The sequence below is a fragment of the Equus przewalskii genome, chromosome 6 (genome assembly GCF_037783145.1).
Source record: "Equus przewalskii isolate Varuska chromosome 6, EquPr2, whole genome shotgun sequence".
Classification (NCBI taxonomy): domain Eukaryota; kingdom Metazoa; phylum Chordata; class Mammalia; order Perissodactyla; family Equidae; genus Equus; species Equus przewalskii.
The window spans coordinates 67,320,689-67,344,264 of record NC_091836.1 but is presented as its reverse complement, the minus strand read 5'-3'; the positions used below and the strand labels follow the sequence as shown (position 1 = coordinate 67,344,264).

The 23,576-nt window shown below is 55.4% G+C and overlaps 1 protein-coding gene across 6 annotated transcripts in view; it reads left to right on the top strand.

The window, feature by feature from the left end:
• Positions 1-1,656: 1,656 nt before the first annotated feature.
• Positions 1,657-23,576, top strand: part of MYO7A (myosin VIIA) — an 85,740-nt gene continuing 63,820 nt past the window's right edge. For 4 of the 6 annotated variants that reach the window (XR_011541124.1, XM_070624001.1, XM_070623999.1 and 1 more), the window contains exons 1-4: positions 1,664-1,925; positions 3,902-3,964; positions 17,081-17,194; positions 21,677-21,829. Coding sequence is in view for 5 of the 6 variants with exons in the window: in XM_070624001.1 (XP_070480102.1) it covers positions 3,947-3,964; positions 17,081-17,194; positions 21,677-21,829 (285 nt within the window). In the remaining variant the exon portion in view is untranslated. Of the gene's footprint in view, positions 1,926-3,901; positions 3,965-17,080; positions 17,195-21,676; positions 21,830-23,576 lie in introns of all 6 variants that reach the window. The other 2 variants (XM_008539313.2, XM_070624000.1) reach the window with 1 other exon arrangement.

Here is a 23,576-nt window from a genome sequence, read left to right as displayed (position 1 = left end):
GAAACGGAATTGAGGAATGGGGGGGCACAGGAAGAGGAGGTGGGCCTGTGGGGGCACGGGGGATGTGGGGGGAACAGGGTGGAGGCTGTTGAGGGGAAGATGCTGGCGGCTCGAGTCATGAAGCCAGGGGTGGCGATGGGAGAAACTGGGTTAAATTTTGAAGGTAGAGTGGACAAAAGTCAATGATTGCGCTGAGATGGAGAGTGAGGGAAAAAGAAATGAATTAAGGCCAATTCCTAGAATTCCCCATAGGACCATGAGAAAAGGACATGAATTCTGTGACCCACTTAGCGTGGGTGTTGAGTAGATGGTAGCTGTTACGGCATCTGGAGGTCACCCCACATCCCCCCAACTTCCCTGCCTCTCCACGCCCTTCCCTCACAGCTCAGACCTGTGTTCTGCCTCGGCACCGTGGTCCTCTCGGCGTCCCTGTTTTCCTGTGTGCGTAGGGCTGCCAGCACTGGCCTGGCCGCCCTGGGAGGCTCAGCAAAGAGAGGCAATCGGAGGAGTGGGAGGCAAGTTCAGGAGCCGGGACAGCGTTTGGAGGAACTCCTGTCGGGCCCGCCCGGCCAAGCGCGGTCCAGCAGCCAGGGGCCTGCAGGGGTCAGGACTGTGGGTCTGCTGGAGCCCCCGGTCCAGCAGAAGCCAAGTCCTGGCGCTGTCCCTTCCCTTCTGCAGCCCCAGGCAGAGTCTGCACGGTCAGCCTCGCTCCCCTGGGGGCGCCGAGGGACGGCCGTGCCTGTGCCCAGCAGGTGGCGCACTTGAGCCGTTGGACCCTGCTGGGCCCCCACCCCATCCCCTTCCCTGTGGACACATCCCGGTTACAGAGGCTCAGATCCTAAAGATCGCCTCCCTGTACCCAGGCCTAGAGCTGCCCCAGGAGAGGCCTGCATTGATGGGGCAGCTGCCAGGGTGGCCGTGGCAAAGGGTTGTGACGAGGAAGTGCCAGGTCCCTCTCAGCCGGGAGTCTTCGATGTTACTGTCTTTGCCAGTGCTAACAACCAGCCTTTTGTTTACTCCTTGTTTATGCCCCGCCCCCGCTTTAAACTCACACATTTCACTTCAGTTTGTGTGTGTCCCTTGGACAGGCAGGGTTGCTCCAAGTTGGCTGGTTTGAGAAAGTTTCCCGGGTCATCACAGACAGCCCGCGCCCCTCCACCCCCAGAACAGGTTGTGCGGGCAGTGGCGAAGTGCCGCGCTTTAGGGGGCACGTCTGAGGGGAGCCCTCGGGGAAGTGGTCTGGCATGAGGGAGAAAGGACTGGATCGTGGGGCTTGCCACCGCCTGCCCTGCCTGGTCCTTTCCTCTCGGAGTCTCAAACAGCCATTTACAGAGCAGAAAACGGACTTGGTGGAGGGCGGGCAGGGGCCGAGATTCAGCAAATCGGTCACCAAATCAGGATCCGAGTGAGGTTTCCTGCCCAGGTGCTGAGAGAGCAGGTGTTTGACTGCAAATGACAGGAGGCAGCGGAGGCCAGGACGGGTGGCCCCTGGCCTGGATCCCTTGCTGGTCAGCAGCACAGCCCAGAGAGACCCCAGCGCCCCCGCCTCCCCGCTGGGCGGCCAGTGCTCCGCACAGAGCCCTGGGCAGCACAGCCCGCCCCCCACGCTGATGTCATGGCACCCAGACCTTGGAGGCCCCTCGGACTCCGCCTCCTGGGGGAAGGCTCTGGAGTGGGGAGATGAGGGCAGCAGTGCTGGCCAGCCGGCTGGCTGCCCTGGGTAGGAAAGAAAGGGAGAGACTGAGAGGGAGACGGAGAGTCACACAGTGGAGCACCCAGAGACCCGGAGACAAGTAAGACACAGGGAGAGAGGACGTGTGTCTGCAGATTGTCCTGGACCTGTGACCCCACTTCCAGAGCCCTCTGTGCAGGTGGCAGCTGCACCCAGGCTGGTGGGCAGCTGAAAGCGGGCAGCTGGGCCCCAGGTAAGGATGGGTGTCTGCTGTCCCGGGTCCTGGGAGAAGGGTTTCCCGGCCTTCGGGAGGGCCATGGGCTTGGGCCACCCTGGAGCCCCTGCCCCGACAGCCACTTGCTCCTGGGTTTGGACCTCCTGCCACCTTTGGGGGCTCAGCCACTGCAGCTCTCGAATGAAACTGTCCTGAGCCTGGAAAGATGGAGGCTTGTACCCTGGAGAAGGGAAGAGCCAAGGGCATGGTGTCTATCAAAGTGTCTCTGACCAGGGTGAGCCCGGGGCAGACATGCTGGGGTGACAGAGAGAGAGTCCTCTGTCCCTGTCTCTGTCTTCTTTGGCCTCTCTCCAACCCTCTCTTTATCTTTTTCTTTCTCTCTCTCCCTGGATAAGTCATTTCCTGCCTCTTTTCCTCGAATTTCCCATCTGTGAAATGGGAATATGAAGCCCCAACAGCCAGGGTTGTTGTGGGAAGGAGGTGAAATCAGGCATGGGCACAGAAATGCAAATAAAATTCTGCACTCCTTGCTGTCAATTTAAAAAGCAATTTACTTGACTATGGACTAGTTCCTATTTTTAGAAAAAAAAGATGTCTATCTTGTAGCTTTTTCCTTATGTGTGGCCCTTAAATTCTAAGCTTTTGCCAACTCCTTCTACCCCTTCAAAGCCCCAAATCTGGGTTTTCTTTAACAAAAACCCTGGTTCTGTTCCCTGGCCCTGGTGGCTCATGCTGGCACAGGATGCCAGCACGACGGCTGGGCATCGTCTTCGGACATAGCTCCCCATGGCAGTCCCCTGATTCCCAGCCCTGCCAGGAGCCCTGGCCGGGTGCAGGCCTCTGGAAGCACCGTGTGCCCGCTGTGTCCCAGAGCTCCGGGGCAGGGGTCAGGGCTCAGGTGTCAGGCAGTGTCATGGGCAGAGGATCGAATGCCCCGGCGCCTCTGAATGGGCCTTGTGAAAAATTGATGCTCATCCTGGGGAGCGGGGAGGGGGCCAGAGGGGCCTCATGCCAGGGCCTGTGGGCTGGGGCTGCCCTGGATCACCACACTCCATCCCACAGACCCTTCCTGAGCCACCTCTGGGCCTGGTCCTGTGCTGTGTGAGGCGACAGCTGAACCCCTAGATCACTTCCCCAACTTTGGGGGTAGAGGTGCGGACAGACCTCAGCCAGACAACATAATGTGTATAGTCAGGGCTGGATAGAGGGAAACATTGGGGCTCTTGGCAGCCTGGGGGTGGTCAGGGAAGGCTTCCCGGAGGAGGTACCATCTGAACTGAGCCATGAAGCTTTGGTGGGAATTTACCAGTCAGAATTCCAGGTGGAGGGGCCAGTGTATGCAAAGGCCGGGAAGTATGAAAAGGGATGGCACGTGTCCGGAATAGTGAGGGCTGAGGAGGGCCCAAGCGCAGGTGTGGGGAAGGAAGACAGCAGTGAGAGGCAAGACTGAGACATCAGCAGGAGCCACACAGTGCTGGGCCAGACTGGGGAGCTTAAAGCCTTCACTCTGAGGGCAGTGGGTGCTCTGGAAGGGTTTTAGGCAGGGCGTGCCATGAGCTGGTCATGCTCGGCTTGTGACCCTTCTTTTGGGCCCGGCTGCCCCCATCACTCGCAGTCCTGGGGCAGCCCTGATCTGGGGGCCAGAGACCAAGTTCTAGGTCTGAACTTGCCCTGTCCTGCTGTGTGATCTTGGGCAAGTCTTGGTCCCTCTCTGGGCCCCTTTGCCCGTATGTCCAGGGGAGGGGCCTGGACTTGCAACTTCCTAAGAGCCCTTTGGGAATCTCCGAATGACAGTGGCCAAGAGAAGAGCTCAGCTGCTCTGGGCAGGGGAGCTGGTGACAGTGGCCGAGGCTCAGGTCACACAGGCTCGGTTATGGCCTGAGGGGAGGGTGCCCCCGAGGGCAAAGGGGTTGGGGCTTTGGGAAGACCCCAGGCAGGCTCAAGGCTGGCAGGCTGGCCTGCTCAGAAGTGTGACATGGTATCTCCCCGCGCAGAACCGTGTTGGCCAGGCAGGCCACAGGAGCATCTGGCAAAGGACAATGGTGATCCTGCAGCAGGTGAGTGCTCCCGCGCCCCACTGGCCTGCACCTCTCTGTGCCAGAAGCCCTGGTTGGGGAGCTTATCCGGCCCCGTCTGTGATTCCCTCATTCATGTGCTTAGCTATAGCACACCTTCTCCCATCCTTTCTTTTAGAAAACTCCTATCTATGCTTCAAAACCCAGCTGTGAAACTTTTCCTGACTCTTCCAGGCCCAGTCTAGAACTCCTCCCTCTGATATATCTGTGGGGACCTACCTTTCTCACCGCACTCCCCACACTGGGTAGAAATTATTTATTTACATACATCTCAATCCCCAGGCATTTCAGGCAGTGGAACAGTATGTGCAAAGGCCGAGATGTGGGAAAGCCCTTGGGGAAGGGGAAGAAAAGTTGGCAGGTCTACTGAAGCCAGACCAGGAAGGGCCTTGAGCCTAACTGGGGAGCAGTGAGTGAGAGATGACACGGCAGGAGCCGGAGCCCCCTGGGGTCATGTGGGGAAGAAGCTGAGGTGCTGTCCCCAGCTGAGTGCTCCACCCCCTTCTTCCCAGGGCCCCGCTGGCCCCAGACCCTCAGCCCTTCCCCGTGATCAGCCTGCGGCTCTAATGAGCTCCTGGTCCCCAGAGCCAGGAATGTGGGCCCTGAGCCAGCTGGGCCTGGCACCAGGCCCCTGGGCTGGCGGGGGGGTGTGCTGTGGGGGCTTGACCAGTGGCTTTGTGTCCTCTGGGCCCATCACAGGCCACTGGGCAGCCTTGTCTTGCAGCTGTGTTTGTGTGTGAGTGTGTGCATGTGAGAAGGTGGGCATTGGGCAGTATCAGGATAAACAGTCTTCCATCCCAGGGCTGGAGGAGACCCCTCCAGAGCCCCTTGGCCTGAGTGCCTGTTCAAAGGCCCATCAGAGACGGCCAGGACCAATGGAAAGGAAGCCGCTGTCACTGAGTGTTGGCTGTGTGCCAGGGCCGGGGCTGCAGGTGGGGCTGGAAGAGTGGGGGCATGCGCAGCCCTCCAGAGGGAGGGCCTGGGCCCCCAGAGCCATCCGAGGGTGTTTTCCTTGGGCGCCTCTGATGCAGACCTCTGGCTGACAAGCCCTTCCCCACCCCTGCCCCCTCTGAGCGCCGGCCCACCTTACCCTGTGGGCGGCCTCTGCTGGGTGCGGTGTCTGCAGGTGAATGCGGCTCTGCCCAGCCCTCGCAGGGAAAGTCCACTTCTGTTACTTCTTCGGTCCTGAAAAGGGTCCCAGCTCTGGGAAGCCAGCCAGCTGTGCAGCGCCCCAGGCAGAGCCCACACACCTGGGCTCCGCCATCCTGTCCCGGGATGGCTGTTGTGAAGACAAAATGCCTCACAGGGGATCAATCAAGGTGCTTCTTTCACCTGCCTCCTGGGGCTGCGTGCCCCTCCCTCATCCTGCCACTCCTTCCTGTCTTGAGAGACCCACGTTCTCTCTCACGTCCTGGCTGTCTGCCCAGAACGTTCTGTCGCCCCTTTTCTGGCTGGCTTCTCCTTAGGCCTCACCGTGGCCACTGCTGCCTTTGGGAGCTGCCCTGCCCTGCCCACATTACAGTCCGGATCACCCCACCTTCTTCCCCTGCTCACCCAGCACCTCCTGGGGAGCCTGGAAATGGGGGACGGCCTTCATCCTGCTCCCACTGTCTACTCAGCCCTGGCACCAGTCCACTCAGAATGAACAAATGATGTGATTACAGCCTCATTTGGTCTGAGGGGGTAGGGCAGACAGTGGTACCTGCTTCAAAGGGATGTTTGAGAATGAAATGTCATAGTGCATGTACCGTGCTCAGCCCAATGCTGGACACCATTCAATAGAGGTTAGCTGCCATGATGACTACTATTAATAAAATCATATTATGTATGAGAGTTCCCCATTCTTTCCTCCCCCTCACTTTATTTGGGATAAAAATCTCAGGGGACCTCAAAGGATACAATGCTTTTCCCCCACGTGTAGAGTGTCCCCATATGGGACATATCAGTGACAGAGATTCACGCCTCCCTCCTTCCACTCATTCATCCACCCAGCCATCCGTCTATCCATCCATCCACCCATCCATCATGCAAGCCTTTCTGAGCCCCCACAGGGTACCAGGCACAGGAAACACCTTCATAAAGGTGAGCTAAGGATCAAAATCTCTTCACCAGTGAAAAAACTTTATTCATTTGTTGAGGGTTACAAGTCTTCAAAAGTAGCATCCACATTGGTCCTGCTATGTGCCGGGCACTCTCTATACATGATCCCGTTTTATCATCATGAGGCTGTGAGGTAGGCATCTTTGTGCCCATATCACAGGTGAAGAAACCGAAGCCCAGATAGGGTAATTTAGACGTAAGCTGGGGCAGGTCCAGACAGGGTAGAGAGCCACGCTCGTGAGGGGGCAGCAGGCTGGGACAGCAGATCTTGGCAGGGGGCTGCTGTGCAGGGCACAGGGTGTGGCACAAGGAGCAGGCACAGGGCTTAAGGGAGGAGAGGTCAGACTGCCCCTGTCTGGTGGCATTTGCAGAGCATGGGCTCTTTCCTAGGAACCCGGTGGCAGTCTGGGCAGATGCATCGTGTTGATGGCTTTGGAAGTTGGCTGGGGGAGTGGGGGGGTTGGAGATTGCTAGTGTGCCAGCAGCCACCTCCTCCAGCCATGTTCTCACTCACCCACCCAGCAAAGCGGCACTGAGTCTCTTCTCTGACCAGGCTGGGCACCAAGGATGCAGAGATAAATTGACTGCTCCCTGGCCTGGAGGAGATCCTAGACCAGAGAGGGAGGTGGCTCAGAAACACAGCAAGGGTGCGTGTGAGCAGAACTGTGACAGCAGGAGTCCAGGAGCAGGGGGCAGCCTGGGGATGGGGCTCTTCTGCCCTGCCTGAAGTGGCTGGGTGGGTGGGTGTGTGGGGAGTGTTCAGGGGAGGCTCTGAGGCTATTGCAGTAGCTTCTCACATACAGATGGGGGACTGAAGTCTCAGGAGGAGGGACTTGCCCCAGGTTGCAAGGCCAGCTGGTGCTTGCAAGAACCCAGAGATGCGTGGTGCACACCACCCACTTCTTTAAGGACCTCACGGAGGGCTGCTGTGTTTCAGCAGGACACGATTTCCGGCTGCGTGGTGGGGCCAGACTAGGGACTGGATGTACTTTGCCCAGATTCACGGGCAGAGGGAAGTTTAAAGATAAACTGTGGGCTATTGGTAACAGCTGGTTTGACCCTTTTATTAAAATACAATATCCTTCTCTGTCTCTTCTAACAATTTTTATCTTAAAACCTATTTCATATAGCCTATATCAGTATAGGCCCCCGGCTCTCTTTTGGTTACTATTTGCATGGAACAGATTTTTCTATTCTTTCACTTTCAACCTATTTTGTGTCTTTGGATCTAAAATAAGTCTCTTGTAGATAGCATTTAGTTGGATCATGGGTTTTTGGGTTTTTTTTTAACCTATTCTGCCAACCTCTACCTTTTAATTGGAGAGTTTAATTCATTTCCATTTAAAGACTTACTTCTGCCATTGTGCTATGTTTTTCTATATGTCATATCTTTTTTCTTGCAATTCCTCTATTACTGCCTTCTTTTGTGTTTAACTGATTTTTCCCCCAGTGTACTGTTTTGATTTCTTTCTCACTTCCTCTCTGTATACCTATATTCTAGGGGTTGCCCAGGGTTCACAATTAACATCTTACATTTAGAACAATCTAGTGGGAGTTAATGCCAACTTAGCTTCAATCGTACATAAAAACTCTGCTCCTAGACAGCTCCATCTCTCTCCCTTTATATTGTTATTGTCAGAAATTACATCTTTAGATACTATGTGTCCATTGACATAGATTTGTAATTATTGTTTTATGCATTTGTCTTTTAAATCATAGAGGAAAAAAAGAGGAGTTACAAACAAAAGTAGCAATAATGCTGGCTTCTATATTTACCTTTGTCGTTGCCTTTCCCAGGTGCTTGATTTCTTCGGGTGGCTGGGAGTTCCTGTCCAGCGCCCCTTCATTGCAGCCTGAAGGGCTACTTTTAGCATTTCTCATAGGGCAGGTCTACTGGTGACAAACTCCCTCAGCTTTTGTTTATCTGGGAATATCTTAGTTTCTCTTTCACTTTTTACTTATTTACTTTTTTGAAATAAATGACAGAAGTTTATTTCTTAGAGTTCTAGAGCCTGGGAAATCCAAGATCAAGGCGCTGGCAGATTGGGTGTCTGCTGAGGGTCCACTTCCTTGTTCCCTGTGTCCTCACGTGGCGGAAGGGGATGAGGGAGCTTTCTGGGGTCTCTTTTATAAGGGCACAAATCCCACTCATAAGGGCTCCACCCATGTGACCTGACCACCTCCCAGATGCCTCACCTCCTAATACCATTACATTAGGGGTCTCTTTCACTTTCGAAGGATAGTTTGGCCAGATGTAGAATTTTTTTTGACAGTGTTTTGCTTTGTTTTGTTTTTCTTTCAATGCTTTAAATAAGTCATACCACTGCCTCTTGGCCTCTGTGGTATCTGATGAGAAATCAGCTATTGATCACATTGAAGATCCTTTGTATACAATGAGTCACTTCTCTCTCACTGCTTTGTCTTCGTCTTTTAACAGTTTGATTATAATGTGTCTCAGTGTGGCTCTTTTTGAGTTTATCATACTCAGAATTTCTTGGGCTTTCTGGATTTACAGATTTACATTTTTCATCAAGGTTAGGAAGTTTTGGGCCATTGTTTCTTGAAATAGTCTTCCTGCCCCTTTCTCTCTCTTCTTCTGGGATTCCCATTATGCATATGTTGGTCCACTTGATGTTCGTCCCACAGGTTTCTTAGGCTCTGCTCATTTTTCTTTTTTAAAGATTTTATTTTTCATTTCCCCCCCCCCCCCCAAAGCCCCCTGGCACATAGTTGTGTATTTTTTTTTTTAGCTGTGGGTCCTTCTAGTTATGGCACGTGGGACGCCACCTCAGCATGGCCTGATGAGCAGTGCCATGTCCGTGCCCAGGATTTGAACTGGTGAAACCCTGGGCCGCTGAAGTAGAGCGCACAAATTTAACCACTTGGCCATGGGGCCACCCCCCTCTGCTCATTTTTCTTAATCCTTTTTTCCTTTCTACTCCTCAGACTGGACAACCTCAATTAACCTCTTCAAGTGTTTTTTTCTTTTGTTTTTTGAGGAAGATTAGCCCTGAGCAAACATCTGCTGCCAATCCTCCTCTTTTTGCTGAGGAAGACTGGCCCTGAGCTAACATCTGTGCCCATCTTCCTCTACTTTATACGTGGGACGCCTACCACAGCATGGTGTGCCAAGCAGTGCCATGTCCGCACCCGGGATCTGAACCAGCAAACCTGCTGAAGCAGAATGTGTGCTCTTAACCCCTGTGCCACCGGGCCGGCCCCTCTTCAAGTGTTTCTGATTCTTCCTTCTGCCTGTTCAAATCTGCTGTTCACCCTCTAGTGAATTTTTTGTATCAGTTATTGCACTTTTCACCTCCAGGATTTCTATTTGGCCCTTTTTAATAGTTCTGTCTCTTTATTGACATTCTGTATTTGGTGAGATGCTGTTCTGGTTCCCTTCAGCACCCTGAACATGTTTAAGAGAGTGGATTAAAGGCTCTGTCTATTAAGTTCAACATCTCAGCTTCCTCAGAGAAAGGTTCTAGTAATTTCTTTTTTTCCTATGAATGGGCCATACTTTCTCGTTTCTTTGCATACCTCATAATTTTTTGTTGAAATTGGACAGTTTGAATATTATAACGATGATAACTCTGGAAGTTAGATTCTCCCCTGTCCCCAGGTTTGTTGTCGCTGTTTGCTGTGAGCTGTGGTTTTGTTTAGTGACTTTTCTAAAGCATTTTTGTGAAGACTGTCTTCTTTGTTCCCTGTGGTCACTGAAGTTTCTAAAACACCTGGAGCCAAAAAAACCCCAAAGCACCAACCTCAGTCTTTGCAGCTGGGCTCTGTGTGTCGGCGCATGCCTTCAACGCTCAGTCAGGCCATTTACAGCTCTGCCTTAGCCTTCACTTCCTGTCTGCATGGAGCTTGACGGTCAGTCAGAGGGGAGAGCTTAGGGTCTCCTTGGGTGTTTTTCTGAACATTCGTCCAACCCTGGGCATGTAGGTGGTCTTCTAGATCCCCCAGTATATGTAGGAGTTTTTCAAAGCCCTTATTCCCCGAAGCATCTCACTCCCCTGCCTTTCCTCCAGGCTTTTTGGAATGTCTATTGTTTACTGCAACTGATTTTTTTATTCCCCAGATGCTAGTGGGTAGTTCATTTGCCTTTGGATGTTTTTGACCAATGTCCTCCATAGCTGCTTCTCCATCTTGCAGGATTTCCAAGTTAGGGAAATAAGGCCAGCTCTTTGTACTATTCCGTCAGAGAGCCCCCAGACAGGTTAAAACAATCACGATTCTTTGATAACAAAGTCTGTTCTGCTCCCTCTGGCCCCAAGCACCCACACCAGGGATGCAGGCTGCCATCTTCAAGACTGCCACCAAGGCAGGGGTGGGGTGTGGGGTGGGGGGATGGGGAGGTTAAAACACCACAAAGCTCTCCTGTTGGGTTTCAGTCACCTTTCTCTTCATTAAATGTTCAGTTGATTACTGTGAACCTTTGACTATTTTCTAGAGTTCCAGCAAAGTTGATTCTGACAGTTTTGGCCACGTTTTTTGGTGTTTCTGCAGAGGGATGGGCTCTTGGGGTTCCCTACTCTGCCATCTTTGCTGACGTCACTTGCTGGTGATAGTTGGCACAGTTATTTCCTGAAAGCTTTTTGTCCCAACTTTCTATGTATCCTTGAGTAGGTCCCTTTGCCCTCCTCTGAACCTCAGTTTCCCCATCTGTAAAATGGGTGGCCAGAAATGGACTGGAGGGTGGTGTGGTGGGGTGAGGGCAGCACCATGGGTCTACATAAGGTGCCAAGGGAGTGCAGAAAGGAAGGTAGTGGGGAGAGGGTGTGGGGACCAGGGAGGGCACATGGCTCAGTGGAGCCTTGGTGAGTGGGTGGGAGCAGGGAGCAGGATAGTGGGGTGAAGCATTCCTGACACACGGCTCAGAATAAGCAAAGGTGAGGATATGGAGGCCCTATCCCCTGTGGCCAGGGCAGCAGGAGATGCGGCTGGAGCAGCAGGCAGCCCTGGTTCTGGGGGAGGCTGTGGTGTGATGCCAGAGCAGGTCACGGGGCCATTAGACTAGCCGCCCGGACCTGGCATGCAGGCCCCCTGCAGGGAAGGGGTCTATTCCTCGGCCTCAGCTTCCAGGTGGCCTGGGTGCAGGGGCTCGAGCCGTGGGTCTGGGTCAGGCAGGGCCAGGTTCTCAGCACTTTGCTGACTCTCCCCCACCACGCCTCTCTCCATCCACCAGACCTCCTTCGCCACTGCTTCCTTCTTACCTCTGCTTCTCTGTGCTTGGCTGTTCTTTCTTCTGGAACGCCCTTGAGTTACACACGTTCTCCTGTTTAATCCTCACGAGTGCCTCATGAGTTACTCTGTCATTGGACAGATGAGGGAACAAAGGCACAGAGAGGGTGAGGTACTTGCCCAAGGTCACACTGCCTATGAGTGGCCTAGCTAGAATTGAACCTAAGCTGTCTGCCTCTGGAGTTCCAACCTCTTAGTGGCCATACTATCCATCTCTCCAGGGCTAATCCGCCCCCTACCTGGTGGTACCATGCTTATCTGTGTCCAGGTCTGTCCACCCCCAGACTGGGAGCTTGGAGGACGGTGTCCCCTAAGCTTTAGTCTGAGCCTGTGAAGGGTGGTTATGTGGATGGATGAAAGCATGCTGGAAGCCCACCACCGGCACCTCCTCTGTCTGAGGGTCTGAGTCCCGTGCCTGTGGACTCCCGTGGATGGGGGGTTGCTTGTTCTGGGCTTGACGGAGGGCAGGACCCCTCCTGGGAGCAGGGGCCCTGAGGGCGCAGGAGGTGGGTGGGAATTCCTGCCGTCAGTCCGTGTTGGACTGGGTGGCAGAGCACTGGGGTCCCTGAGCCTGGGACAGGGGCCGGGTAGAAGGTGGCGAGGGCTAGCGGGGCAGCTCCGAGTCCTGTGCGAGGCATGGCTGTCTCTTTCTGTGCCATCCCCCTACCTCCCACCACAGTTTGCTTGTTTGTTGTGGGAGCAGCTGGGCTTCCAGGATTCCAGACAATTCCAAAAACAAGAGGCCTGGAAGAGAGAAGAGAAAGAAGGAGGCAAGAGGGGAGGAAGAGAAAGATAAGTGGGGAGAGGAGAGAAGGCAGGAGTGGGAGGGGATCACAGGGCCTGGGCATTCCACACCCTCTGGATGGGATGGTGGCCGCTGTGGCTCATGGCCCAGCATGGACCCAAGCCTGGTGTCCAGCCCTGTGTGGCTGCCAGGACACAGGAGCCCAGCTAGACGTCCTCTGTGGGGTGAGCTCTGAGCCATCAGGGGTAGCTCACTGTCCAGAACCCGGGAGCTCCCTCCCCCAGGCCTCAGGGCCTCCTCTGCAGGCTGGCCATCACCTCCTAGCCGGCCCCTGAGGCTGGGTGAGGACCAGAGCCAGCGTCTTCAAGGGGTTTCCCTCCAAAGTCTTGCGACCCCAGGAAGATTTTTATATGTCCTCACTCCCCAGGGGAGCCAGTGAGCTAGAAAGATCTCTGATGCACCTTTCCCTTGAGTTTTAAGAATTCACAGAGTTTACTGTGTTCTACTCCATTACCTTCCCATGTTTCTCTCCACGGAAGACGTACTGATTTCCTCCAAAACCGCAGTCAAGATGAGTTCCAGGCGCCTCGTTTGTGCCCGGGGCCCGCAGCTCGAGGGGCCCGGGTGAAGCCGGCCGGGAATCCCCGACCATGTTGGGGTGTTGGGGGTCCCGCCGAGACGGGAGGGGGCCGGGGCGGGGCGGGCGCCCCCTCCGCGTTCCCGCCCGCGGGAGTCACCTAAGCCGCCGTCGCCATGGGCCCGCGGCAGATGGCCGGGTCTAGGGTTCCCCGGCTGGCGGCGCGCGCGGGATCAGGTGAATTAGGGAGCCCGAGCCCTGCGGCCGCCGTGGCCGCCGCCAGACCCTCCGCGCCATGGAGCCCCCCGCGGACCCCGCCGACCCCGCGGACCCCGCCGACCCAGGGGCGCGCGCCAGGCCGCCCGGCAAGTGGGCGCTGGTGCGCAGCCTGAACCAGGCGTTGAAGACCTACGCGGTCATGCCGGTGAGACCCGGGCCGGGAGCGGGTGGGCGCACCCCGGAGACCCCGCCTCGGGCCTCAGTTTCCCTGCCTCTCAGGAGCCAGGCGGGCTGCAGGGTCACAGAGCCCCAGGGTGCACGCACACGGGGACACTCCGGAGCCGCATGCTGTCCCAGCGGGAACTTGGCCCCAGCGGCCCTCCCTGGCGGCGGTGACTTTTGCATCCAGGCATGGTGGATGGACCAGGGCGGGGAGGGGCTTTCCTGCCTTTGCGGGGTCGGAGCAGGCAGAGCAGCCTGATGTACGGGGCGGGGGATGCCTGGGGGACTTTGTGGCCTGGCCTGCCGACTAGTAGCAGGACAAGTCCTTGCTCACAGGCGCCTCTGGCAAGTCGGTGGGCTCACCTTCCCCACCTGTGAAAATGGGGCTAATAAAACCAGCGTCCCAGGGTGGGGTGAGGCGGTAAATGTTCTGAAATAGACTCCTTTTCATTCCACAAACAGGGACCGAGCCCCAGGCCCTGTCACCGAGGAGGGAAGAGGCATAATGGACTAAGGCCCCATGGGGAGTTAACACTGATCCTGCCGTGGGCAGATGCCTGGTGGGGAGTCAGGTGGACCTCAAAGACAACTCCCATTTTTCTGGGTCTCTCCTCTTTGCCTGCGTTGACTCCTTCCATTTTAAGGCCTCTCTGAGGCCCAGAGAGACTGAAAGACTTACCCAAAGTCACACAGTGATACTGGCAGAACTGGGACCTGAACCTAGATCTTAACTAGGGTTCACTGTGCCTGTGTGCTGGCTTCCCTGGGGGGAGGCCCCACTGCAGTTTTCGGGACCCTTGAGAACTTTTAAACAAACCCATTCTAGGAAATCATGCCTCTGGAACTGGGAGACCCTCTGCTCCAGCCACCCATGTGACAGCAGAGAAGCTGGAACTTGCTTCAAGTTACTCAGGCACACTGAGGCACTTCTGTTGGCTGTGTGGCCCTGAGCTCCTTGCTCAGCCTCTCTGAGCCTCCATTTCTTGCTCTATTTCATGAGGTCTTTAATTTCAGTTATTCTCTGTTCCCTGAGTGGAAGCATTTTCTGTGAGCCAGGCCCTGGGCTGGATCAGGGATACAGGTGGCTCAGAGAGACCCCTGCCCTCCAGCTGCCCACAGCTGAAGCTTCCAGCTTGCCTTGTGGGCCCACGGGCCATTTACAGCCAGGCACCCCATCAGGGCTTCCCAGTTTGCTCACAGATCTGGGTTCAGGGCTGGGCCCAGGGGATTTTGGGTTTGGGTTTCATTCCTGGGTTTACTGCAGAACAGCTGTGTGACCTTGGACACGTTTCTTGACCTCTCTGAAGTGAAGTGGAGATAGAGTCCTCTGCATAAGGGCTGTCCTGGGAGTCAGTGAAACAGTTAATTACAGGGACACATCTCACTCACAACCCAGCCTGTGTGGCGTGTTGTAAGCCAGCACAGAGCAATGCGCTGGTGCCACGTCCCCGTCACGGCCTGGCCCAGGAGTCAGTCCGTCTCTCTCTTTCTCTCTCACACGCACACACGACACATGCTCATCCTCTCTCATGCACACTCTGTCACGTGCTCCCTCTCTTACACACTCACACTCACTCTCTCGTTTATTTGCTCATACACACACCTTCTCTCCCTCTCCCTCCTGGAGAAACAGATTCTATTTCTCTGTGTGTGACTCTGTTTGGCTCTGGGGAGTCACAGGTGAGAGACTCAGACCCAGGCTAGCGGGGGAAGGACGCCGATGGCGATGACCCAGCATGGAGCTGGCTCTGCAGGGCAAGCCAGGGGCCGTGGAGCCATTCTCTTCCCAGCAGCCCGAGTCAAAATTTGAAACTGGAAATCCATCGTGCCATTCTCCTCTTAAAACCTTCCGGTGGCTTCCTGTCGTACTTACAAGAAAGTCCAAGTCCCGTCCACGGCTTACAGGGCCCTGTGCGACCTGCTGCCCCCCACATCCTCACCCCATCTGCCTCTAGGCACTCTGCCTTCCGGTCTGTCCCCAGAGTCTGGAACAGGACTGGCCCACAGCGGGCTCTCCACAAATGTGTGCTAATGAATAAATGAACTCTTCAGGGGTGGGGAGGAGGCAGAGGAAGGCGGGGACGGTGGGGGTTGGTGGGAAGGGAAGAGTTGCTATTTGCTCTGGGTCTGGACAGATGGTTGGGTGTCCACTCAATGGAAAGGTCGGGGGGGGCAGATGGGGAGCAGGGGTGTGTCAGGTGGCCCTTGGAGTGGAGGAGGGGTGCGTCTGGCAGCCGGCTTGGGCTGGGCTAAAGCAGTCGTGAGTATTCAACGGGACAGTTTGTGGGGCAGCCATGTAGCCCTGGGCACACAGTAGATGCTCAGTAAACTTGTCAGTGCCTCTCCCCTCCCAGAGGCTCTCCAGTTTTTCTTTTTTTTGAGAGAAAGCTTGGGTTTGGAGCTGGCATGTCTCTAACATGTGCTAACCTCCCAGGGAGTGAAGGCCCACAGTGGCATAGTTGGTTCTGATGGGAACAGGAGGAATAGTTGGTTCCGAGAGGAGCAGGAGGAGGCTGAAACAATGATGGCTTGGGCTTGGGACTCACCGAGAGTGTAGAGACCGAGGCTTAAAGAGGTCAGCGACTTGTCCAAACCCCCTTGTCCAGGTCCTGGAAGCTCAGTCTCCTGACTCATGGCCCAGAGCTGTTTCCACTGGGCCGTTCCTATGGGCTTATTTCATTGTGAATCAGTTTTATCAGCTGTTGTGTTTCTAACTGCCGCTTGATAGTAAGTTAGAATCAGGATGTCTATGTTCGCTTACCCTCCTGGGGAATTGGGGAAGCACCCCAAAAGAATACTCTTATTGGTATTAGAATCACATCCAAACTTTCACTTCCAGGACAATCTGTGTGTCCTGGTTCTTGCCCACCCCTGACTTCCCCTCTCTCTCATCAGGTCCTGCCACAATGACCTCCTTGCTGTTCCTTCCTGCCTTAGGGCCTTTGCACTTGTCATTCCCTCTGCTCAGATTCCTATCCCTGCTCTTTCCCTGTCTGGCTGCTTCTCACCCTTCAGGTCTCAGCTCAGAGACTTCCTTCACAGGGTGGCCTTCCCAGGTGGCCGGCTCAGTCACTCTCTGCCATGGGTGTGCTTCTTTCCATCACAGCACGTGCTGCTCTCAGGGGGGAGGTCAGGTTGAGCTACTTGCTCAGTTGTTTGTTTTCTGTCTCCTCCTGCCTAGAATGTAAACTTCACGGTCACTGCTCCATCTCCAGCACTTAGATCAGTCAGTGCCTTGTACTCAGTGGGTGCTCAATATATGTTTGTTGAATGCATCTTTGCTGAAAGTGGTTGTTCTAAGTCCACTTCTCTGACTCTGGGTTTTGGATTTGGCTTCCCTGAGCCCTTACTGAACATGTGCTGAGAGCCAGGCCCTGTGGCAGATGCTGCAGGGGACACTGACAGGATGCCCCTCTCCCTTGAGGTTGGGCTCTCCCCACAAGCCAGGGAACAGCATGGCTGAGAGCCGTGTCAGCTTGTGTCACAGGGCCCGACACAGAGCAGTGTCCCTGTGAGGAACCCATAACTATGAGCATGACAGTGGACCCTGGAGGTGACGGAGGCTGTTTGGATGTCCTGTGGGGACGCCTTCTTTGGGACAGAGGGGAAGCTTGGCGTTTCCGCCTAAACCTCGATGAGTCCGCTGTCCACGGCTGGAGTGTAGAGCCGTGGCGGGAGCCACACTTTGGACAGGCCTGGGTTTGAAGCTGCCCAGCTGTGTGCTCGTGGCTCGTCCCCTCCTTGAGCCCCTGCTGACTCATCTGTAAAATGGGGACAGTAACGGCCACTACAGAGGAGGGATTGGTGACCCTGCCTAAGTGCCCAGCCCAGGGCCTGGCACCAGACAGCACCCGGCAAGTGCGAGCTCCCTTTTCTTCCCTCTCCTGAGGTCGGCGCCGGAGCCTCTGGTGGAGGTCAGGGTGGGCACAGGACTTCCTGGAAGGGGTGCCAGATCCGCTCCCTGCTCACCTGGCCCAGGACTCTCTCACCATAGGGGGACTATGTCTGGATGGACCTGAGATCCGGGCAGGAGTTCGATGTGCCCATCGGGGCGGTGGTCAAGCTCTGCGACTCCGGGCAGATCCAGGTGGTGGACGATGAAGGCAATGTGAGTATTCCCCTGCCTCTCCTGTCCCCATGCTTTGGGGAGGACACAGGCTGACAGGTAACCGGGGGCAGGGCCCAGGCAGTGACCTACTTCAAGGGGATGGAGGCGGGGCCTGTGCCTCACTTCTGCCTCTCAGACCCACTCCTCCATGGAGCTTTCCCCGCTCCCCTTGTTCTATTTCCACAAGCACTTCCATCCATTCTGCCTGGTATTAGAGAGGGTGTCTGCGCGGGCAGGTGTGTGTGTGTGCGGTGGGGCAGCGGTGGCACTAAGCTGGGAGCTCCTCAGGCACAGGGGTGCTTTGGGATCAGACAGACTGGAATCAAATCCCATCCTGCCCTCTTTCTAGCTATGCAACCTTGGCCAGGGCTCCTTCCCTTCCAAGCCTCAGTTTCCTCTTCTGTAAAATGGGAATAGTAGTAATGCTCTCACAGGCTTGTTGACCCGCAGTGAGCTCACACATGGAGGAGACCTCAGTAAAGTGGGAGTTAGTCTGGCAACGCCCACCGTCTCGTGCTCTTGGGTGAAGGCATCATCTGGATTCATTTTCCACCTTAGCATGGCGTGGAATCAGTCCAACAGATTAACCCTTTATCTCTTGTGGCCCTGAAGGAAAGGGACACAGAAGTGTGAGTTGGCAGGTAGTGAGAGTGGGGCCTTGGGGGGGGAACGAAAGGTCTGAAGTCACGGTCCTGCCCTGGAGGAGGTGGGTGGTCCTGATGAGGGCCCGGGGGAACCTGGGGCTGCTGAACACATGCGCATGTGTATGGCACGTGTGCGTGTGGCATGGGGACATGTAGATGTGGTGCAGAGAGAGGGGTTGCAGCTAAGCAGGGACATGAGGGATGCAGGGCTTCAGCTCCTCCATAATTTCGGTGGTGCCCGGTGCTGGACACCTAGAGACAGGACCGAGTCCCTGTCTTAGTCTACTAGTCTGATGGGGGAGAAAGAGGGTGCAGTGGCTTACAGCAGAAGGGTCTGCTGGGGGCAAGGACCCTGGAGGCCTGGTCCTGGACATGGAGGGGGCAGGGGCATCGTTGTTATCCAGGATAACAGCCCCCCAGGACACGCCCCAAGGGGTTTGCAAAACCCCTTGACCTACATTCTGTCTTTGGGTCCTTACACCATCTGTGAAAGGCAGGGAGGGCAGCTACTGTTACCCCAAGGGTAAACTGAGGCACAGAGAGGGATCACCAGGACTCATCACACAGCAAGTAAGTGACGGTGCTGGGATTAGGACCCAGCACCTCTGGCCTCGTGCATGTGTTTCCTCTCCCAGTATCTCAGTGGCAACTTTGGGGCTCAGGTTCTCTTAACCACACTTTTGTCCCCTGGGCGTTCAAGCTGGAGTGCCTGCACCGTTGTTCCAGGGGCTCCTGTTCTAGGACCCTTAGGATGCCACTGCAAGGCTGCAGCCACAGAAGGGGGCACAGGTTTGGCTGACAGCACACACAGGACCACAGACCTGCTGGAGCCCCCAGGGTGGGGCCCAGGGACTCTGCCTGCAGGCTTGGGTTTCACCTGGGTCATGTTGCATGTCAGATGGTGTCCCATAACGGTGTCACCGGATCCCAGAGTTCCCTTCCCACTTGCCCCCACCAAAGCTCTGAGAGTAAGGGCTGGAGGGGGGGAGGGACGTGATTGGCTGGCTAGGAACAGGTTAGGGAGGCTGGGTCTGCTTCAGCGGCATTGGGCCCGGGGCTTCTGGCCTCCTCTTTCAGGAGCCTTTCCCACTCCCATGCCCTCCCCCGCCCCCAGGCCATCATCTCTTACCCCTGTCTTCCTACAGACTCCCTCAACTTGAGGGCGGGAACCAGGGGAGTCACATCTGGTTCCCTAGAGCTCGGCGAAGGGTCTGCCCAGAGAAGTTTCTCTGTAAGGACTTGCTGAATGAATGAATGAATGAATGAATGAAAGGTTCTGGTTCCAGTTCTCCGTGGAATCCTAACACTCTCCCTTTGCCTGAGCTGTTCTCATTGTCAGGTGCTTCCCTCCTCCCTTTCCTCTATGGGGCACGTGGTCCTGTCTCTCCAAGCTCAGGGTCAGGCCAGCAATTTCCTAAATATGTCCTCAGTCCCTGGAATTGGCTGTGTCCTCCCTCTCTCTGTCTCTCTCTCTCTGTCTGTCTCCCTCCCTCCTTGTCTCTGTCTGTCTCCCTCCCTCCTTCTCTCTGTCTCTCTCCCTCCCTCCCTCGCTCTCTCATTGGCATTCCTCAGGCCAGGCCTCATTCCTTGTTTACACTTTGGTCTGTGCAGTGGTGTCTGTGGACGTTGACCTGAGGGGTGCTGACCTTAGCCAGGAGACCTTCCATGAAGGAAAGGGGTGGGGAGAGGCTGGGCTCTGCCATGTGATGAGATGAGCCACTTGACCTCTGGAGCGTGACTCCTCACTGTAAGACGTGGGGGGCGGTAATTCTGTTATGGGATGTTGTGAGGAAGAAATGGGTAGCAGGCATCTCCTTTGCAAAGCTAGACAGCATTAGAGTAATAAATACCCAGCATGGTTGAGCAATTACCAGGGACCAGCGCTTTGTAGACCTGCAGAAGTCAAACAAAGGTTGGCCTTTATTGTATTCATTAATCCTCCCAACAGCCCCCTAAAGAAGGGACTATTACTCTAATTCCCATTTCGTAGATGAGGTTGAGGAGGCTCAGGGAGGCAAAGTGTCACGCCATGTCTGAGCCACCTTTTAACTCTGTGCTGAACTGTGATGGGAAGAATTATGGGACCAGAGGTCGGCATCGAGTGGAGAAGGCAGATGGCCTGCCCAGGAGTCTTCCCCTCTCTGGCCCACGCCGGGGCCTAGGACCAAGTCAGGGAGCCTGGACCAGGCAGAGGGAATTTTCCAACTGGATCAGCTTTTATCAAGAAATAGGGTGCCTGGGAGAGAGGAATGTTCCACATGGGATTGGAAAGTCCAGGAGTGTTCTTTGATCTCACCACCCAGCTCTATCATGCCTCAGGGAGGGCTGTGTGAGGGCCTGACCTGGATTGAAGTGCTCCTGGCCCAAGAGATGCCGGGAAATGCCAGGGAAACTGGAGTCCCCGGCAGTGCTGGCCCTGTCACTGATCCCTCTGAGGGCCTTGGGTAGGCCACCACCCTACTCTGATCCTAATTTCTCCTGTGAAGTGAGGGGACTGGAAGAGGGGACTTCCGGGGTCTCTCCATGACTAGGACTCTGCTTCTAATTCAGACCTGGTTCCCAGTAGTCCCCAGCTGGCCACCTGTCTCATCAGAGATCCCCTGCAACATCATTAGTGCCTGGCCCTGTAGGAGGAACCGGGGACCAGGGGTATAGCAGACATGGAATCTGACCTCCCAGACTTGGGGCAAATTGGGAGGTCGGAGACAGAACTGCCCTCAGACAATGGCAACCCACTGTGACCACTGCCTTGCAGTGGGAGACCCAGGCAACGTGGGAGCCCAGAGGAGCCCCCAGCCCAGCCTGGAGGATGAGTCAGCTTCCTGCCTGGTCCTGAGTCTCCCAGGGTTCTGGCATTTGGCCACAGGGAGGGGTCCACGAGGGCTGCGGGGGTTTGACTCAGGCTGTGGCCACACCCCAGAGCACAAGTCAGACTCTCACTTTCCTGAGAGGCTGGGGGTGTGAGTAGAAGGTGCTGGAGACCACGTAGGGGAGGGGAGGCTTCAGCCCTCCGTGGAGACCGGGCTTGGCCAGCTTGTTGAGCCAGCCAGGGCTGTTGCCCAGACGTGCAGCCGTCTGCCACCCTGTGGCAGCAGGAAATATTGCAGGGGAGAGCAGGGGGGGCCGGGAAGGCAACCTCCGTCCTAGTTTCCGCTTCAGCCTCGGCGTACTGGAAGTTCACCCCGCTCCACATCCATCCACAAGCCCGGTGAAATCTGTCCCGAATGCGCCCACCCCTCTCCGTCTCCACCGCTACTGCGCTGCCTTCCGGCTTTTCCGTGACGGTGCCAAGTCTTTGCGCGCCTCAGAGGCTTGCTTTTGCTATTCCCTGGGCGTGGAATTCCCTGTCCCCACCTTACAGTGGTCTCTTTTTTCATCGTTCGAAGGTCACCTCCTCGAAGAAGTGACCCCTGACCTCTTACCTAAAGTAGCTCCCTAGGTGATTCTCCGTCCTATATGCCTGTTGGTTTATTCTTGGCACTCTCTGAATAACTTTTTGCGCATTTGTTTAGCGGAGCCGTGATTGGAAGTCAAGTCTAAGTCCAATGATTACGCTTTCTAATCCCCTTTATGACAACCGTAAGGTGAGGCCACAGTCCCTGTCCTGCCCGCCTCTTAGGTCTGTAGAGAGAACCCCCGCAAGAGGAAGTCTATCAGGTGTGGGGTGGGCGGTAGCAGCCTCATCGACTCGAACCTGTTGGAACCGATAGTGTTTGGCCACTGGAGAGGTCGAGGCCCTTACCAGGGTCGCAGAGACCCACCAGGGCCCCTTCCCCAGCACTGCACAGTCTGGCCCAGGAGTGCGAGCTGACGTCAGCCGCCGTCCCCCCTCCGGCAGGAGCACTGGATCTCCCCGCAGAACGCCACGCACATCAAGCCCATGCACCCCACGTCGGTCCACGGCGTGGAGGACATGATCCGCCTGGGGGACCTCAATGAGGCCGGCATCCTGCGCAACCTGCTCATCCGCTACCGGGACCACCTCATCTACGTAAGTGCCGCCCCGCCCCCTCCAGCCCGCCCCGCCCCGCCCCGCCCAGGGTCTCAGGCTCCAGACGCTGCAGGTCCGCTGGGCCATGGGGCGCCAGGGACTTAGCTGCCTGCAGCCGCTGAGGCTGGCTCATCCTCTCTTTTGGGCCGTGGCTTGTGTGGTCTGTGGCTCGGGAAGGGGGCGGTTTGTACCACAGGTTCATGTGCTTCTGTAGGCTTGAAACTGCTGGGAGACCAGGGCGGTCGCTGCTTTGCCCAGGGACGGGGGAACTGCTACCCTTCCCTGGTTTGCTGTGGGGTCACCACCTGCCGTCGGTCCTCAAGGTCAAGAGAGGATAGGTCAGGAGTCTGTATCCTGCATGAAGGAGGGCACATGTTCCTTGATCCCCCAAAACCTTGATGTTAGAACCAGTCATACACACACCCGACACTCCTCCACCTTGAAACTCAAGAGGACAAATAAAGACGGTTTCACTCAGCCGCATCCCAAGCTGATCTCAAGAGGTGGCCTCAGAGACCGTCAGAGCAAGAAGGGCCCACGGAGATCATTTAGACTAGAGGTTCTCACACTTTTTGGCCTCAGGAACCCTTATACTCTTAAAAATTATTGAGGACCCCAAAGAGCTTTTGTTCATGTGGGTTATATCCATTGAAATTTACAGCATTAGAAATTAAAACTGAGGAAATTTTTAAAAATTATTAATTCATTTAAAAATAACCATGAAAAATCCATTACGGGATAACATAAATGACATATTTTTCTGAAAAATAACTATATTTGCCAAAATAAAAAAATAGTGAGGAGAGTGTCATCACTTTACAATTTTTTCAAATATCTTTAATATCTGGCTTAATGGAAAACAACTGGATTCTCATACCTGCTTCACATCCAATCTGAGGTTTTTTTTAATTGAGGTCACATTGGTTTATAACATTATGTAAATTTCAGGGGTACATCATTATATTTTGGCTTCTGTATAGACTGCATTGCGTTCACCACCAAAAGTCTAGTTTTCGTCTGTCCCCATATGTAGGCGCCCCTTTACCCCTTTGCCCTCCCCCCCTGAAGTGATGTTGTTTTGGTTGAAGCGTATGAAGAAAATCTGGACTCACAGATACGGAGGTGGAAAAGAAAAGACCTTGCAGACTTCTTGAATGGGTCTTGGGGACCCTCAGGGGTCTTTGGACCACACTCTGAGAACTGATCTCGTCCCATAGTCCCATTTTACAGAGAGGGAAACTGAGTCTCCACAAGGTTTAGCCAGGCACAGGGCTGTGCGCAGGGGTCCCTGCACAATTCTGACCCAGACCCTCCCACGAGCAGCTCAGGGGCGAAGGAAACCATGAATGTGCCACAACAAGGAGAAAGCAGGGGGTGGGGGATGGGGGTCCCGAGGCAGCTCCTCAGGCCCTGAGCAGGCTGGTGTGGAGGGCATGTTCGGGAGCTGCGGGGTGATAAGTGCCCCAGAGAAGTGCAGAGTGGATTCCGAGGGGTCTACAGGAGCGAGGTGTCACTCCCAGCTCGGGGAGAGCAGCAGGGCTCCTGGAGCTGGGTGAGGGTGGCCGGTAGAGATGGCCTTCAGGAAGGGGCACACAGGAATAGAGGGCCAGAGGCAAGACCATGCCAGGTGAGTGAGGAGCACAGTGTCACTCCGGTTGTCTGGACCACGAAGGGGGAAAGCCAGGGAAACAGGGCTGGAAAAGTCTGAGGGAGCCCAGGGCTTGTCCCTGAGGAATCACAGGAATGA